This window comes from Scardinius erythrophthalmus (genome assembly GCF_964197995.2).
Source record: "Scardinius erythrophthalmus genome assembly, chromosome: 1".
NCBI classification, from domain to species: domain Eukaryota; kingdom Metazoa; phylum Chordata; class Actinopteri; order Cypriniformes; family Leuciscidae; genus Scardinius; species Scardinius erythrophthalmus.
The window spans coordinates 57,393,060-57,410,258 of record NC_138221.1 but is presented as its reverse complement, the minus strand read 5'-3'; the positions used below and the strand labels follow the sequence as shown (position 1 = coordinate 57,410,258).

The window sequence follows — 17,199 nt, the reverse complement described above, 5'->3', positions numbered from 1 at the left end:
TAGGATGTGTGTGTAGGTGTGCCTTTCCCTGCTTAAAATACTAAAGGGAAGCCTGACAAATGAGCTGTCAAAAGCCACAACCAGCATGTAGCGACTGTCATCTGTGCCCCCCCTACCTGGCAGCTACTAGGTCACGCTTCAGGCCCGCTGTAATGAGATCAAATTAACCTGAGACAGAATTTAATGTGAACTGCCGTGGGGTCTGAGCCTTTGTAGCTGCGATCGACTAAAAGGACACTGCGGGTAGATCAGTGAACAATAGGAAGCTGATAGGAAATAAGCAGATGCTCACCTGCGATAGCATGTGGGTCGGCTGAGTACTCCTGCACATCAAGAACCCCGCAGTCCAGTGACGCCTTAAGTTTCTTCAGCTTGGAGGCCGAGGGAGCCACCCGAAATAAACCCTGAAGTGACAGGAAGAGTTCTCAACCAGGAGGCCAGGGCCCACTAGAGGGCCTTGACAATTCATTCATTTAGTAATCTTGAGGCGCCAAAATGGCAAAAAGCATTTGAATTGAATTAATTATATATATATATATATATATATATATATATATATATATATATATATATAATTTTTTAATTCTTTCCCTAAATGAACATGCTAAATAAACAAAAATTAAATGTATTTCTTATATGTTATAAATATCTCAATAACTGTTGTTGTATAGTTCTTAATTACTGAGATCACAAAAAAAATGAATTTTGGTTTATTTTGTATATTAATACACCCAGTTTCTGTTAAAGAAGGTTTGAAAACAAGCAGCTTTGTCATGATTACAGCAGAAATACAGGAAATAGCCTATATTGGGTCCCTTCAAACATTGTGTTGCACAGTGGGGGACTTTTGAGTAAAAAAAGTTGAGAACCACTTGAATAGTCCACTCAATGTCGGCTACACAATGGAAGACTTTGAAGAAACACATAGGCTAAAATGCTAATTGGGACACCATACAGCAGTGTTGTCCAATTCTGCTCCTGGAGAGCCAATGTCCTGTAGAGTTTTGCTCCAACCTGCCCAAACACACTTGCCTGAATGTTTCTAGTGGCAAAATCGCATACTGAGTAGGTAGTACATATGAATTTATTTCACGAAAAGTGCTTTAAAAAGTGCGTTCTTTATATTATGAATGATATTCGGATGTACTATATCAGCCATGTTGTTACTGTCATGTGACATACAGCGTCAGTCGCGTCTTCATAAATCGTCTCCCGTATATCCATTGCATGCGTACTCTGGAAGTAGTAGGTCTCCAGGTACTTTTTGCCTTGTTTTTTTTTTTACACTATGTATTCAGACATACTCTTTGCCGTACTATTTTTGCATACTTTAAAGTAGAGAAGTATTACATTTTGGACGCAGCATAATAATCCTGAAAACCTAGATTAGCTGGTTCAGGTGTGTTTAACTGTGCAGAACCCTCCAGGAGCAAATTTGACTTCCATAGTATTTTTTTTTTTTTCTACTATGGAAGTCGATGGTTATGTCAACTGTCTGGTTACCAACAATCTTTAATATACCTTCTTTTGTCTTCAACAGAAGAAAGAAACTCATACAAGTTTGGAACAACTTGAGGGTGAGTAGGTAATGACAAAATTTTCATTTCTGGGTGAACTATCCCTTTAATCATGGTGTAATATTTAGTGAATATTTAGGGTTATCTACAGTATAATGTCTCTGATTGGCATCTGTGAAATGCCGTTGATTACCACAGACAATAGTTATGACTCGTCCCTCAGTTTGTTAGACAAACTGTGTATACATAAGGCACGTCGTGTTATTTCTCAGCAGTCTCGCACCTCTTCCTCCATGCCACATTCTAGCAGCATGGTGACGCACGCCTCGATAGGAAATGCAATCTCCCTGCCACTGATGGCTAGATGTTCCTCTAAGGCCTTTCCATATGAAGGCTTCTCTATCCAGGCCTCTGGAACACATCATGATAGACGTTAAAATGCATCATTTTCAATCTGTTAAAAGCTACAGAAACAAGTTTACTAACAGATCCACACACGCATTTGAAAGACACCACTTAAACAAACTTGTACGTTCAGACACTGAAGTGGAGAGTCTTACCCTGCTGAGCTTTGATCTGTGGCAGCACACTCTGCAGAATCTCCAAAGACTTCTTGTGGTACTCTGCCTGAACCTCTATGAGCTACAGCAAGACCAATAAGAGGACATACGCATGTTGTAAGCATTCCCAAGGTATTCCCACCAAAAGTACACACTTCACCTTTAGTGTCCAGAGGTACTTGCCGTTTGAAAGTAGTTTGCATAGTCTATTTCTTTGGCCACAAAGTTGTACATGTCCGCTGATAACTGGTCCTACAGAGAGGGAAACAGGTACATCATCATGAATATCTGAAATTTCTCATTTCTAATAAAACAAGCAAAACATTTTGAGATGGAGGCTACTAAGTAAGAGTATGTAAGCTTTGCTTTGCTTTTAGTGAATTGTTTCATTAAAGGCCCCCTGAAATCAAAATTGAAGTTTTTTAGCTTTTAGTATGAATATGTTAGCCTTAAGGTTATGAATAAGCTGGTGTGTTCCAAAACAATGACAAAATTCGCATTTAGGAGATATAAGCATTCAAAACTTACAGTCTTTCATTTCCGCTAAAAAGGATCACAAATTTTTATGACATCACCACGGACTTCAGCTTCTAATCACATCTTCTGTCCAATCAAATGCTCTCTACAATTTAAAGCTCCGCCCCCAATGCTATAAATAGCACCTGGCCAAAGCGATCGTTGACACCTCACAGAGCAGTATGGGTTGGAGATGTGTGTTTGGTTGCTCAAACGCTCGAGTTCTATTCTGTTTTCCAACTGTACGTTCGTTAAGAATGAAATGGCTAGAATTTATTCACACCTCTACTATTGAATCCAACGTATCATCAGCGCTCGGATTCGCTTCCATGGTGCTGTCAAGTACGACTTAAAGTCTGTGAGGTAAACTAAACGCTATTGGCTATTTGAAAAGTGGGAGGGGCCACTCAGTATGTCCCGCCTTAGCTTCCTGTTTCAGTGGAAATTATGTCAACGCATCATACAAAGCTGCGCGTTCCAAGGCACTTCAGTGGGCCTTTAAATGCAGAAGAAAGAGTGAGAGAAATCGTCACCCTGCAGATCTCCATCCGATTGGCCGTCTCCTCCATTTCCTCTCTCAGGGCATCAGACTTGGCTCCGCCCTGCTGCACATTACTAGGGTGACTTGAAGACTTGGATGACTGTTGCCACCTAAAGCCCAGGAGGACAAATAACACCATCAGAGCACAATGTGGATAATGCTGAAGAATCAAATCTCAGGAATTAACCATAATAGTTCATACCGTGTCCTTGCAGAATCCATGTCCAGGACAAGTTTGGCTAAATGTTTTCGCTGTTTCTGAATGTTCGGAATTTCCACCTTAACATAAAACCATGCACATTTGAGAAATAAAAACACGACCTTCATGCACGATAAACTGAAAGCATCTAGGTTGTAATGCATTTTGTAAGGCCTTTACATGATCAACATAAAAACTTTGCTGAAAAACCTGTTGTAAACTAAATGTAGTGCATGCCTTCTGTTATCTGACAGACATAGTCACATGTCTTTTTGCTGTCAAATCTGATTTTTATAAACTAAACATAAGAATAACTTTTATATTGTTAGCAATATTTCAACATGAACACTTTGACTGTATTGCATTGCATTGCATGATTGTGGAAAAAGTACACAAGATGTGGATTTCAGCATAACATTGCAAGAGGAAAAAAACCATGCTCACCTCAGCCAGCACATACAGAGGCTCCACAACATCTCTTTCAATCTGTAACTCAAAGACGAGCAGCTCTTGAGCCAACTTCTCCTCCGTTTCGCCACAAAGATTCAGCATCTTACTGCAGAAAGACCACCAGACAGTCAAACTAGTCAACGAAATCAGGAACCCATCCTGGTTCATTCACAAACATGAGTGAATAATCATGAAAGCTCTCAAGAAGTTGGATGTGAGCATGACATGCTAGCCATATCTTTTGATGTTGATGTCAAACGGTGTGTGCACAATCAGACACTGTGGTACTTTGGTGCTGTTTCATCTGTCCCTTCTTATAAACTATCCAAATGCAAACCAATACAAGTTGCATGACAAGAGACATTTAGAAACCAAACTCTCAAACTATGAAGACAAACCAAAGGCTTGTCATGTTAACATGATCCCATGATCCCATACTCTGCAGGTATGTGCTAAAACTACACCACCTGGCTGCAAAAAACATCTTTCTTCTTTTTGACTGGGTTTACTGGCAGGTTGCAAAACAACTTAAAGAGATGCATGCTGCCACCTATTGTGCTGGAGTGTGGTTAATATTGAGTCTAATAAGGGTACATTTACACAACAACGATATGCATAGTTTTTCCTTTGAGTTTTCCACGTAAAGATGACACCATTGTCAAAACAATCCCCATTCACACGGATTCACGAAAAGACTAAAAACATTGTATTCCGCTGCCAGGCCATTAGATGGCGAAGAAACACTATAGACTGAACACGTAATACGCATGTGCTTGACATCATCGTCTTCAAAGATTCGTGTTTTTTTTTTTTTTTTTTTTTTACACAGAGACCGTTTTCAAAAACTTGCATTATAAACTTGCACTATACTCTTACTGTCAAAAGATCAAGGACACATTTATTTCTCAAGTCATTGCCCCTTATAACTATATTATTACACTGAAAACTAAAAATATAAAAAATCTCATTCAAATAATAGGAAATACAATGATAAATACAAAATACTAAAATATCACTGAGTGTGATGCATAGTTTTCCTGTCATTTATTTAAAGCTATGATTAATTGCTTTAGTTCTGCTTTGAGCAATTTGGGTTGCCCAATCAAAGTCATTGATTAGCCATTTAATTTCGATATCAATCTGTATTACAATACAAATAGGCCTAGTATTTTTGTTAAAATATACAATCTGTCTGAAATGAGTTAAGGCTGAGGAGTGATATCACTGAATCTGAACATTTCACAACTTTTTTTTTTTTTTGGCTTCATGTGTTGCTACCATTTTTTAGTCCCATCTGTCAATTTCCCACATTTTCCATTTTCCCTTTTTTTTTAACTCAAGGACATAAAATACTGAACCTGTTCATCTAATATCTGCACTTCAAAAAGTGATTTTCTTACTCAGTATTTTTGTCTTGGTTTCCAGTACAAATATCTGACCTTCTCTAAAACAAGAAACATGCAAAATGACATAAATCTTGTTTTCTGAAAGTCAAGAAAAATAATCTGACTGTAGGATAAGAAAAATAAACTTGTTTTCCCTTTGAATTGCGTTTTTTTTTTTACCGGCAGATATTTCTCTCGTTAAAATTTTGGTTACTTTGTCATTTTGCTTCTTGTTAGATAACAAGTCTTGTTTCTGAATAATTTATTGAAATTAAATGTATACTTTCTGGGATTACTGAGGGGGAGGGTGGGCTGGTGGTCATGTCAGTAAAAAAAAAAAAAAAAAATGAAAATGAAAATCAGTAAAATAGTCTTTGTGTCTTTTGTTGGAAGAAATTTTGCTTTTCAATTAAGTTTCTTGATTTAAGAATGTTTAGATATTTGCACTGGAAACAAGACAAAAATACTAGAGCCCGACCGATATGGATTTTTGGGCGCCGATACCGATACCGATAAAAAAAAAGCCAGATACCGATATATCGGCCGATATTATTTATGTGTATATTATAATACAGTAGCAATATTATTTATGTGTATTATAGTACAGTAAGTTTGGACACACTTTACAATTGGTGTGTACAAACTTTTGATGGGTACTAGAGCCCGACTGATAAAGGATTTTGAAGGCTGATACCGGTACAAATATTTGTTGGTTTTAAAATCCGATATTCCGATATATCGGACGATATTTTTTATTTTTTTTTCAGAAACGCGCAACAAAACATTAACAAATTTCCCTAACATTAGTTATTTGTAGTTATTTATGAGTTTTAACTAAAATAATATGATAATGCATTTTAAAAAGAAACTTGTTTCTTGTATTGTCACAACAGAACAGAGGAACATCAAAATATATTAAAGTTCTGATAAATAAAATGTATAAAAATACAAACTTAAGATTTTTTTTAAGACTAAACGTTTAGTCCTTTGAACAAAAACAACAATTTCACATTCATATTGACAACAAATTCAAATTGTCATAATTTACTCTCTCAAGTTGTTTTTTTCTTCTGTTGAAAATAAGTTATTTGGATGAATGTGGGTAACCAAACAGTTGATGTACCCCAGTGACTTCCATAGTATATTTTTCTCCTTTGGAAGTCAATGGGAACCAGCTACTGTTCCACATTCTTAAAACTATTAATATTAGAAAAATATTAGAAGGAAATTAATACAGTTGGAACAACATTAGAGTGCCTGTAAATAATGAGATCATTTTTATTATTGGGTGAACTATCCCTTTAAGGACAAGCGGCAATGTGTTTACAATTAGTGATGGGCAATCCGGCTCTTTTTCGTGAGCCGGCTCGTTTGACTCGGCTCACTGAAAAGAGCCGGCTCTTTTGACTCACAAACGGCTCTTTAAAAATATATGTTTTAACTCGCTGAAAGTCCACCGCACAACTGTGCAACGTGAATATTCACATTTGTAATTGTCCATAACAACCCAAAAACTTGTCTGCTTGCCTTGCACATCTAATTAATGGGCAAAGTTATAATTGACTATTCTTCTTACCTTTTTTTATTTTATTTTATGGATGTTATTGAGCTTGTAGAAGTTTAGCTCTTGTGTTCTTCTAAACATCTTGCGGTGCAATTGCCCGATGTAATTTCTGAGTCATATCAGACCATAAACTATCTCTCTTTTAAATGCCTATTCCACGAGTGGTATAGGCTACGATTGGCTGTTTTAAAATATAATTAATATCGAAACAAAAAAACAAAAACAAAATAGGGTTAGGCAGTCACATCTACGAGACGTTTAGCCCTCCTCCAATAGTAGGCTACTCACAGCTGGGCTCATAGCTTGCAGGTTTGGGCATTTTTTTTCATTTGACTGGTTCAACGGCCACCCTCCCGAATTTAATTAAAATATTATTTTTCGTCACGTCTTCCGCCCGATCCGCGGTTTATCCGCATCTCGAGTGTGTGTGTGAGTTGGCTCGGCCCTCCCTCATGCATTTTAATTGGTTGACATCGCGTGTATGATTGACAGGTACAGAATGTGACGCTGATCAGACAGTCGAAACAAATGTGTGTGCGCCTTTAGGCCTATATAATTATTTTTCTGTTGGTCTTTGAATTAGTCAATTATTTTAAAAACAATTAAAATCATTTGTTATTTCATTATTAGCCTACATAATGATTTAATTTCTATAGACTATATTTTTAAAAATAGAGTCGGCTCTTCAGATATGCGAGCCGGCTCCCGTCGTTCACCTACAAGAGCCGGCTCTTAGATCCGGCTCATTCGCGAACGACCCATCACTATTTACAATTGCTACTGTCTGTTTAAGAGCTGAGCATGCCACGTCTAATGTACACGCATTTGACAAGCGGACAACCGACTTTGTTTATGTAAGTCTTGTGTGTATTTAACAGTATTAGCACAATAATACTCGAAAGATAACTTAGTCCAGTATCCAGGCGCTGGTAGAAAGGCTTTTAGTGCATGTGAGCTTCACATGTACGCGCTGAGAAACGCACACGTTAGAACAGCGCATCAGCATTTAAAATTAAATGTTTAACCGACAAAGCATTAAAGCACATGCACATTATGAACTTTTGTGAACTGCAGTGTTAACATTCAATGTGAATATAGCCTACGTCGCGTTGTTCCGCTTCACTCTCGGCTTATTTAACCGCAGCAAAACTGGACATGAGTCACGAATTTTGTCATCCTTATTTGAGTTAAGAGAACTGATAGGGATGTTCTTTTAATTGTTATTCAAGCAATGTATGTCTCGTGAGTCGTTACCAACTCACCATGAACACACTTCACCGCTGATCTCACTCGCGGTTCTCTCTGCCCGACTCGGGCTGGATCAGCAGGTTGCTGAATGTGTGGCGCGTTATACACGAGTGTTGCCAACAGGGACGGTGTAGAGTGCCCTCTGGTGGACAAACTATACAACGCCAACCCTCATGACATGGTTGAAGGGTGTTTCGTCCGTTTTTATTTTATTTTTGAAATCTTAATTTATCGGCCGTTATAAATGCCGATACCGATAGTTTTGAAAATGCCTAATATCGGCCGATAATATCGGCCTGCCGATATATCGGTCGGGCTCTAAAAAATACTGAGCAAGAAAATCACTTTTTAGCAAAGTGGATTTCAAAGCATATTCTCCATTGATGCCCATTCAGTGCAACATGATCCTCCTGGATACATTAATCCTAATCTGGCATACTATACACAATGGACAGAATGTGAATAAGGATTCAGCCCAAGAGAAACAGTTTGTCGAAATACAAAGGCAAGTACTTAATGTATGCGAGCTCTCACCCAAAAAGAGAGTCGTCTCCTAACACAGCTGCTCCCTCCACCATACATTGAGCAAGTGTCGTCAGGGGCAACTTTTTCTGTTTAGGGAAAAATCACAATCAAGTTGTTATGAGAGTAAACTATTGCAGTGCAGAAAACAGAAGTAACTGAGGTGTAAGACCTGACTTACCGCGGGCGATTTGACTGATCTCTTGTCTAAATCGGTGCCTTGTTGTCCCTGCAGACAGGCAGTCAGCTTCTTATGTGTGCTATGAGAGACCTGCTTTACCAGGTCTAAACGCTTCTCCACCTGAATGCGAAATATGAAACATACAAACAGGGTAGTGTAGATAAGAGTATAGACGACATTACAACAGTGTAGATTAGAGCAGCAGATAGGTAATGCCGTGGGTGTGTGCGGTTGTGTTCACACTGATCTCAGTAACGTTACAGATTTATTCTCACCTGTAGCAGGTCTTCACTCAATACCTCTGTTTTTTCAGCCCTGTAATATTATAGAAAACAGACATTTAGGTGTTGCACGAGCAAGAGGTTGAATAATTTAGCTATGGGAGCACCTCGGAATGACTATAATTGCCTTCTGTAAGTATTTATTAAAGCTGCAGTCCGTAACTTTTAGCGCGTTAGCGGTTAATAAACAAAACTGCATGAGTCTTGTGGAAGAAGAGAACATTGTAGCCGGAGCTACTTTTCTCTGTTTGTTTCTATGACGAGTCACGCAGATACTGTGCTACTCCGCAGTTGTACGACCCATACCAGTCTAAAATAGTCCCAATTTAAACATTTGTTATAGGTTTAGCCTACCGCAGTGATTCAGGATAACTAAGACAAAAACACGGTTTGGAAAATGGATTCATGATGTACTCACTAATTATATGTTGTAAATTTTGAACACACAAAAAGTTACTGACTGCTGCTTTAGGACACAATTATGCAGAAACACATGCTAAACATATGATTATGAATGCAACCTCAAAAAATGTGATAATGACTTTGAGTTGTATTGTAAGTAAAAAAAAAAAAAGTTTTTTTTAATAAACTGCTGAAAAAATGCTCTCTGTATACAATATAAAACATCTAATCCACAATGAAACTTGTACCATTAGAATTTATTATTGAAAGAAACTCTAAGCACCAACAACTAAGACACGATTACGACTGGTTCTGCCCTTATTACCATTCTGTCATTTGACACCAGACCAATATCTTGCATTGAATAGGCTATGCTGTAATATCATAAGAACAACAAATCAACATTCCCTAGATACTATGACTGGCAATTCAAGCTGAGGAGATAAACTTTTCAGAAATTAGTGGATGGTCAACTCCGCCCCCAACCCCCTCCAGGTTACATACATTCACGTGCCATGAAAACACTTTCATGATCCCCTATGAATGCAGCGTATTGAACTCTAGCCATTATACATTCATAATGAATCACAGCAAGTCTGAAGCCACAGCGAGGATGCAGAGCAGGTTATCTTTCTGCTGAGCCTCAGATAAGCAGCATGACCCATATGGCGCTCACATACATACAGAAGAGCAGGTTGCCATGGCAGCAAATGCCGGTGAATGAAAATAGACACAACACATATCCTTCCCATCCTCGACGACAGTGATTTGTTAGTGTAAAAGAGGGTCTTGATGTACTGAGAGGAGCATTTTATATCTAAGGTAAAGACAGCAGCATGTGTTTAAAGCGCCCCTATTCCGAATATTACCTTTCATTCAGTGTGTAATATAGTTATCTATGAATGTAAAAGGTGTGCAAAGTTTGCATGACAAATAAAGCTATTGTCTCCTAAAAGACAGAAACGATTCTGAACAGCTGATATGAGTCCTCAGTAATTCCAGTTTCACTTCAAGTTATACCTACAATGTAAAAAGAAATTGCATTATGCCAGCCTATGGTCTTCACTAATCTGCCCAGGAACAATGTCTATTTTGACCATCAAACACTGTTGTTGCTTAGGCCTGGAAGAGTTTGTTTTGTGTTGTCAACATGTCGAGAATACACAGTTTTCAGCACTGCGAAAGCAAATCCTTTTTGCGTGCACTTCAAAAGGATGAGGACTCACATACGGAAAAACTGACGCCATTGGGGGATCCGGCACTCAAATTCAGATATGGTAATAGGCATTTTGTTTCCGACGTGTGCTGTTAACGGTAGACCAATCACAACAGACTGGGCCATCTAAATAATCAGAGCAGAGTAGACCAATCACAACATACTGGGACATATGACCAATCACAACAGACTGGACCAACTGACTAATCAGAGCAGAGTAGACCAATCACAACAGACTGGGTCATCTGACCAATCAGAGAAGAGTAGACAAATCACAACAGACTGAGCCATCCCAATCAGAGCAGAGTAGACCAATCACAACAGACTGGGCCATCTCACCAATCAGAGCAGAGCAGACAAATCACAACAGACTGAGTCATCTGACCAATCAGAGCAGAGTAAACCAATCACAACAGGCTGGGCCATCTGACCAATCAGAGCAGAGTAGACCAATCACAACAGACTGGGCCATCTCACCAATCAGAGCAGAGTAGACCAATCACAACAGACTGGGCCATCTGACCAATCAGAGCAGAGTAGACCAATCACAACAGACTGGGCCGTATCACCAATCAGGGCAAAGTAGACCAATCACAACAGACTGGGCCATCTCACCAATCAGAGCAGAGTAGACCAATCACAACAGACTGGGCCATCTGACCAATCAGAGCAGAGTAGACCAATCACAACAGACTGGGCCATCTTACCAATCAGGGCAAAGTAGACCAATCACAACAGACTGGGACATCTGACCAATCAGAGCAGAGCAGACAAATCACAACCGACTGGGTCATCTGACCAATTAGAGCAGAGTTAGCCATCTAACCAATCAGAGCAAAGTAGACTAATCACAACAGACTGGGCTATCTGACCATTTAGGCAAGGCATGTGAACACGACAATCAGGCTCGGATCCGCACCAAAACAATTGCAATTGCTCTCAATTGAAAATACTGTCCCGATAAAGCCTTGATTCCTGCTCTAGCTGCATTATAACATTCGTATAGTGTTTGCATGTGTCTTGACACTGTTAACCTCTAGAAAGTGCTGGGAGATTTGCTGCAGTATTAACACGAATGTAGTATACAGTATAATATAACAGCGAAAACGCCCACATTCATATAGTGTTTGCATGTGTCTCGACAATTACAAATAAAGCCACAAAAAGCTCATGGAGCGAACCTGTCAATCATCTTGATGGATGACGCAGAGGAAACGCTGATCAATAAGAGGACAGTTGTACTCGCATGTGACTTGCGTGAACATATTTTGGTGCGCTTTGAAAGGTTGCCTTGTGAAAGCGAACCGAACCAAGAGGAAAATACAACATTGTAACAAATTAAGTCCCTGTTTAGGTGTCAAAACACCCTGAATCTTCGAAATTAATCGTTTTCAGACGCTCTGAGAAATGAGATGATGTGCAATGTATAGCCTATTATGAGAAAATTAAGGTGTTTTTATTTTATTTTAGATGCATGTAAATCTATTGAAGGAGACCTCCAAAACAAAATTAGGAACCTTTAAAATATCATAGTGGCACTTTAAAAGAAAGAGGTGATTTTAGAACAGTGTTGCAATTTTCAAGAATTTACAAGGTTGGAAAATGCAATACAAATGCAATGAAAAAAGCAAACAAATCACTGTTATAATTGGCATACAAGTACATATCCTTCACAAACCGCAAGAACGCTTGGACAAGTGTATCTCTGAACGACCTTTCATAATCTTGTAATATTCCTACCTGAAAATGCACATTTAAGGTAATGATACACAGGGCAACTTTTTGAGCAATGTTGCTGGGCAATCTTGCCAAGCGATTGTTGCTTGGGCACTTTCCCATTGAAAATGGGCAATCAATTTCTATCTGGATTATTTAGATCAGTCGTGGGCCCTGTGTCTCATCTGGTTGCCCATTGACAGCAACATTGCCCAGCAACATTGCTCAAAAAGTTGCCCTGTGTATCATCACCTTTAGAGGTCTGCAGTTCTAAAACCTTCCTGCAGAGCTACAAGGGTAAAACTTATTACTTACAGTATGTTCACCACAGCCTGACAATAAATAATAAATTACACTAAAGGAAACACTATTGCTACACATTGAACACCATTTGGAGTAGTTTGGGATCTGCTGTGTGAATTATTTAACCCCCTGAATTATGTTCAGAACCCTAATTGAAAAATTTTAAGATTTATATGTCAATTATTTTCCAGACTGCAAAATTAGCAGTGAACATGGTCAGCTTGGGCATGCTGGAACATTAAAATAAATACAAATATTTGAATTAAATTATTTTAATTAATAAATATATAATTACAATTACTTAATATTTTATTTGAATAATTATTAAAATGTAATAAATTTGTAATTATTTAATCATTACATTTTTTATTCAATTATATTTTAATTTATTAGATAACTACACTCCTGTTTTATGAAGGTTTAAGGCATATTTAATCCTATACCTTCAAATTTGAGCTTTTTTCTCTCTCTTTTTTTCGATTCTTCGACTCATACACGACTTTTCAAAATCTGAAGCCCTTTATTTTAGCCCCTATTTTAGCAGCAATTAATAATTAAAATATTACATCCTCCTAAACAACATTTGTCAATTTCGAGGGATTTTTGCCCTTAACATCAGAATGCTGGTTTTCCTTCTGTTGGTGACTCATCACTCAGTCTGTCTGTTCTCTTTGAAGACGACATGAAACAGACCCTATTGACTTTCCATATAAATGTCCCTAGTCTTATTGTGCATGATTCATCAGTGCACACTATTACAAAGAAAAAAAAAATTGTTTGTTTTCATAATCTTTCACAAAATTGTCGAACTTTCTCTGCAACGACTCTTCTAATTCAGTCTGTTTTAAAATAGCCAATACTCACACCTGCGAGCAAACATACTACCGGTATATTAATGAGCCAAGATGCTACACCGCATGCCAATCATAAATAGCCTGCAGTTATTTAAATTATTATAATTCCTTATGTGTCTTTTAACAATTCAGTTTTGAATTTGAACATGCTTTTGGGCAGAAGTATCCTCCTTTTTCAGGTCTATTGATAAAAAAAAAAAAGATGCTTCAAGCTGAACTGCTCTCCTACTCTGCAAATTTCCCAAGGCAAAGAAAAAACAAACAAGCGGCCTGGCAGAGGAGAACAGATGATGCATGTGAATGGCCTAGTGCTCAGAGAGAGCCAGCCTGCTGGGGCCGGGCCAGAGCTGAGGCACTGACCGGGGAGATTGTCCCACGCACATCCACTCGGCCTGTCATGAGGTTTACAAAAGCTCTCCTCCACTCTCTCTTCAAAATGACTCGCGGGCAGCAGCAGAACTCTCAGATGCAGCAATTAGTTTGCAAACACCTTGCAGAGATGTTTCTTTTTTTAATGAAGGTTGCAATGCACTGCATTGATATTTCCCATTTTCGCCGTTATTGTTCTAGTGGGGTGGACATATAGTTATCAACCTTGGTGTGAACAGGCCTTTAATCCAAATTTGGTCCTGTAAAAAAATGATCGTGATTTTAACAGTAAAAGACTGTAAAAATTTTATGGTGAAAAACTGTTAATTGGTTAACAGAACGTTTCCATAATATATACGGTTAATAACTGTGATAGATCTACCGTACATTTAATGTAATTCTACAGTAAAATACTGTTACATTTTTGGAAGTTTTTGGAAGTCATTGTATTATTTATACTGAAAACCCGTAAATTGACATTCCCACAATTCCCTGCGTGACACTTCACATTTGATGTATTTTTGTTAACTGCGTTTCTTCATAGTGTTTCTTAGTTTTCTCTAATCAGTTATGCACATTAGGGGTTTATGTTACATTTAATGTTGTTTAATTAATGTTTATTGCATTTTAAAAATGTCATGTGTGTTACCATGGTGGTGTTTAGTGTTTGTGTGAATGACACTGTGCTCGTATTTGTTTTCTAGGTTTGTGGAAAAGCTGCTTGTGATGAGTTTTGAATTATCGTGTGACACATCACCTCTGTGATTGATGGTTGTCAGTGTATTACAATGGTACAAAACAGATATTAGTACTTCAATACTTGGTAAATTAACATTATATCATATTATTAAAGGTGAACTAAGTAACTTTTTTACCTTAACCGAACAGTTTCGGAGTCATTGGAATAGTTATGTGACTTTTTTCGGGTTGAATGGTGGTCTTCTCGCACCCCCCAAAGCGCCTGTGAGCCGAAAAACCACCCTTGCAACTTTGGGCCGACGGGAAGTATCGCGTCAGGAATATCGCGTGATATCAGGTCTCGCGATGTAACAAATTGCTTTACGGCAAAAAATCTGCTAAAATTCTGTTATTATTGCGCTCCCTCACGCTGTTCGAACCCGAATGAAGAAGACGTTTTAAAGAATGTCCCATGTGCTTTGATGTCGTTGATCTATAGCCTCTGGTATCTGAGAGTCGCCAACGAGTTTTTCGACAGTGTTGTCAAATATCTATTCTGAAGCTGTAGGGGGAGCTCTATAGAGAAACCTGCGAGCAAAAAGCGAGAATACAGCAAAGAAATTTCCGAGACTGCATAGCCCTGCTTTCAATAAAAAATTTTTTTACAGTAAATTTAAGTTAAGTCTATAAATCCTAAAATGCTGCTACTGTATTTTTTACAGTAAATTTCTGGTAACCACAGCTGCCGTTTTTTTTTTACTGTAAATTTACCAGAATTTGTTTTACAGTGTAAATAGCGACAAGGGATTATATTTTAAAAATATATTTTTTCTATTTCTTGCGACGTCACGGTTGGAACAACAACATCCAAAGTATGGCAATGATAATCTCAGGTACTTATTATGTGCTTTATTTTATATTAAAAGAATTTAATGTGAGTTTCAATGTCGTCTTGCATTAAATTTATAGCCATACTGGGAGAGACAATGGATAATTCACCTCAGATCATGAAAATAAACGGAAAAGGAAACTCGTTGTGAACAAGCAATTGCGTCCTATGACAAAGATTGTTTCAGTCACTCAGTTTGTATTTTTAATAATGTTAAAATGGTGTAATATTTGTGAATTTGGCTATACATGTCACGTGTTGGTGCTGCAAGAATCACATGGCTCAGGAAATAACAAAAAAATAAAATCCACATTCCACTTCGCGTCGGGCAGTTCTTTGCCTCCACGTTGTGCATTAAAATTGTTTAATGCACAGCTAGCCATGGATTATATATAATATATAGGGCAGGGGTACAGACAAGTCCTCAAACTCACATCAATGCATGACCATCCTTCTAATTCCTGGAAAACTGAGTGAATGAAATCACTGCCATTCAGGTCTATATGAGCACGGTCTACTCCCAGCCAAAGATTTCCAAACTCAGCCTGTCCCGTGGCTTCCTGTGTGAGCGGGGTGGTGCCTGACACCAAGGGGACCGCAGGAACAATGTGTGCACGGAGCGCCCTGATCACAGACCTCCGAACAGTCAAGACAGCAGCCACACAGGCTCAGCCTTTCTCCTTCCCACTTCCTGTCCCGTCTGCAAAACCTCTTCCTGCTATTGTGACTCGAGCAGAGCCACGCCGCTGTTGGGCCTATCCGCATAATAGCCATTCTACTGCTTTTATTTAAAGACAGAATGAGACTTTATCACTGCAGAGAAGAATAGTGCTGCTATCAGGGCTCTTATCTGATGCCAACAGCCCTGTGGTGGAGGGATTGTTTTTGCCATCTGTTCCTTGGCTCCACTTCTTCCTCCATCTTATTTCAAGCACTTTGTCAGGCCTACAACAGTTTGAAGACTGTTCGGCACTTTCGAAGAATAGGGTACAAAACAGGGCTCAGTAAAAGGAGGAGGTCAGTAAAAGGAGTTCCTCTTAATATTAAGTCATTAAAGTCCCCCTGTAGTCAATATTTGATCACCAAAATGACATAATATTTAAACTTTTTTTTTTCTTTTAAAAAATTCTTCATGCCTTAGCTTGAATGTATCACCCTGTCACCTTTGCCTCGTTTAATATACGTGGTTCTATGAATATGCAAATTAGCCCCGCCTCCATTCACTCACATCAGCTCAGAGATCCACTCGTGACGATCACACGTTGACCTGATTGGTTACAAGGTAGTTTTTGACGTCAGAAACACCAGCGATTTCAAACCGCGTTTTTGAGACTGCAGAAAATACTTGAGACTGGTTCACTGCAGAAAATAGTAAGCAATGGTGTTGACTTATTAATTTGCACATGGTTTGTCTTAAAGCATATTAAAAACACCGCAGACATATATACAACATTAAAAGCTTGATTTTCACCCTTTAAGGATGTTCTACATAAATACAGAGAAAATAAGAAAGTAATATTAAAAGACTGTGAGCAAAAGATACTTTTATTTGCCTGGACCAAAATAGCAAATATGGAAATTAACAGGTGCACAACGCAAAAAATTCTGTTTACTTGCATTCGGCAACATTTTTTTTCATCTTCATCCTGATATATCCTCTGCAGATCTACATGCAACATGATGCAGAAAGCAGAGCATCTGTCATCCTACATGTGTGCAAACAGCCCTCGAGGAAAGGTTCCTACACACTGCAGAACTCTCTACTGGAGCCTTTGACGGAAAAGAAATGTGTTCTCCATTGACGGCCA

At 38.4% G+C, this 17,199-nt stretch overlaps 1 protein-coding gene across 1 annotated transcript in view; it reads right to left on the bottom strand.

Annotated features, from left to right (window-relative positions):
- arhgap44a (Rho GTPase activating protein 44a) overlaps positions 1-17,199 on the bottom strand; it is a gene marked incomplete at both ends in the record, with an annotated part of 60,644 nt that overhangs the window by 24,048 nt on the left and 19,397 nt on the right. Inside the window, 10 exons of the mRNA XM_081364900.1 lie at positions 293-404; positions 1,801-1,928; positions 2,078-2,159; positions 2,261-2,329; positions 3,127-3,244; positions 3,337-3,413; positions 3,778-3,889; positions 8,515-8,591; positions 8,684-8,803; positions 8,959-8,998. Coding sequence (XP_081221026.1) covers positions 293-404; positions 1,801-1,928; positions 2,078-2,159; positions 2,261-2,329; positions 3,127-3,244; positions 3,337-3,413; positions 3,778-3,889; positions 8,515-8,591; positions 8,684-8,803; positions 8,959-8,998 — 935 coding nt within the window. The remainder of the gene's footprint in view (positions 1-292; positions 405-1,800; positions 1,929-2,077; positions 2,160-2,260; positions 2,330-3,126; positions 3,245-3,336; positions 3,414-3,777; positions 3,890-8,514; positions 8,592-8,683; positions 8,804-8,958; positions 8,999-17,199) is intronic.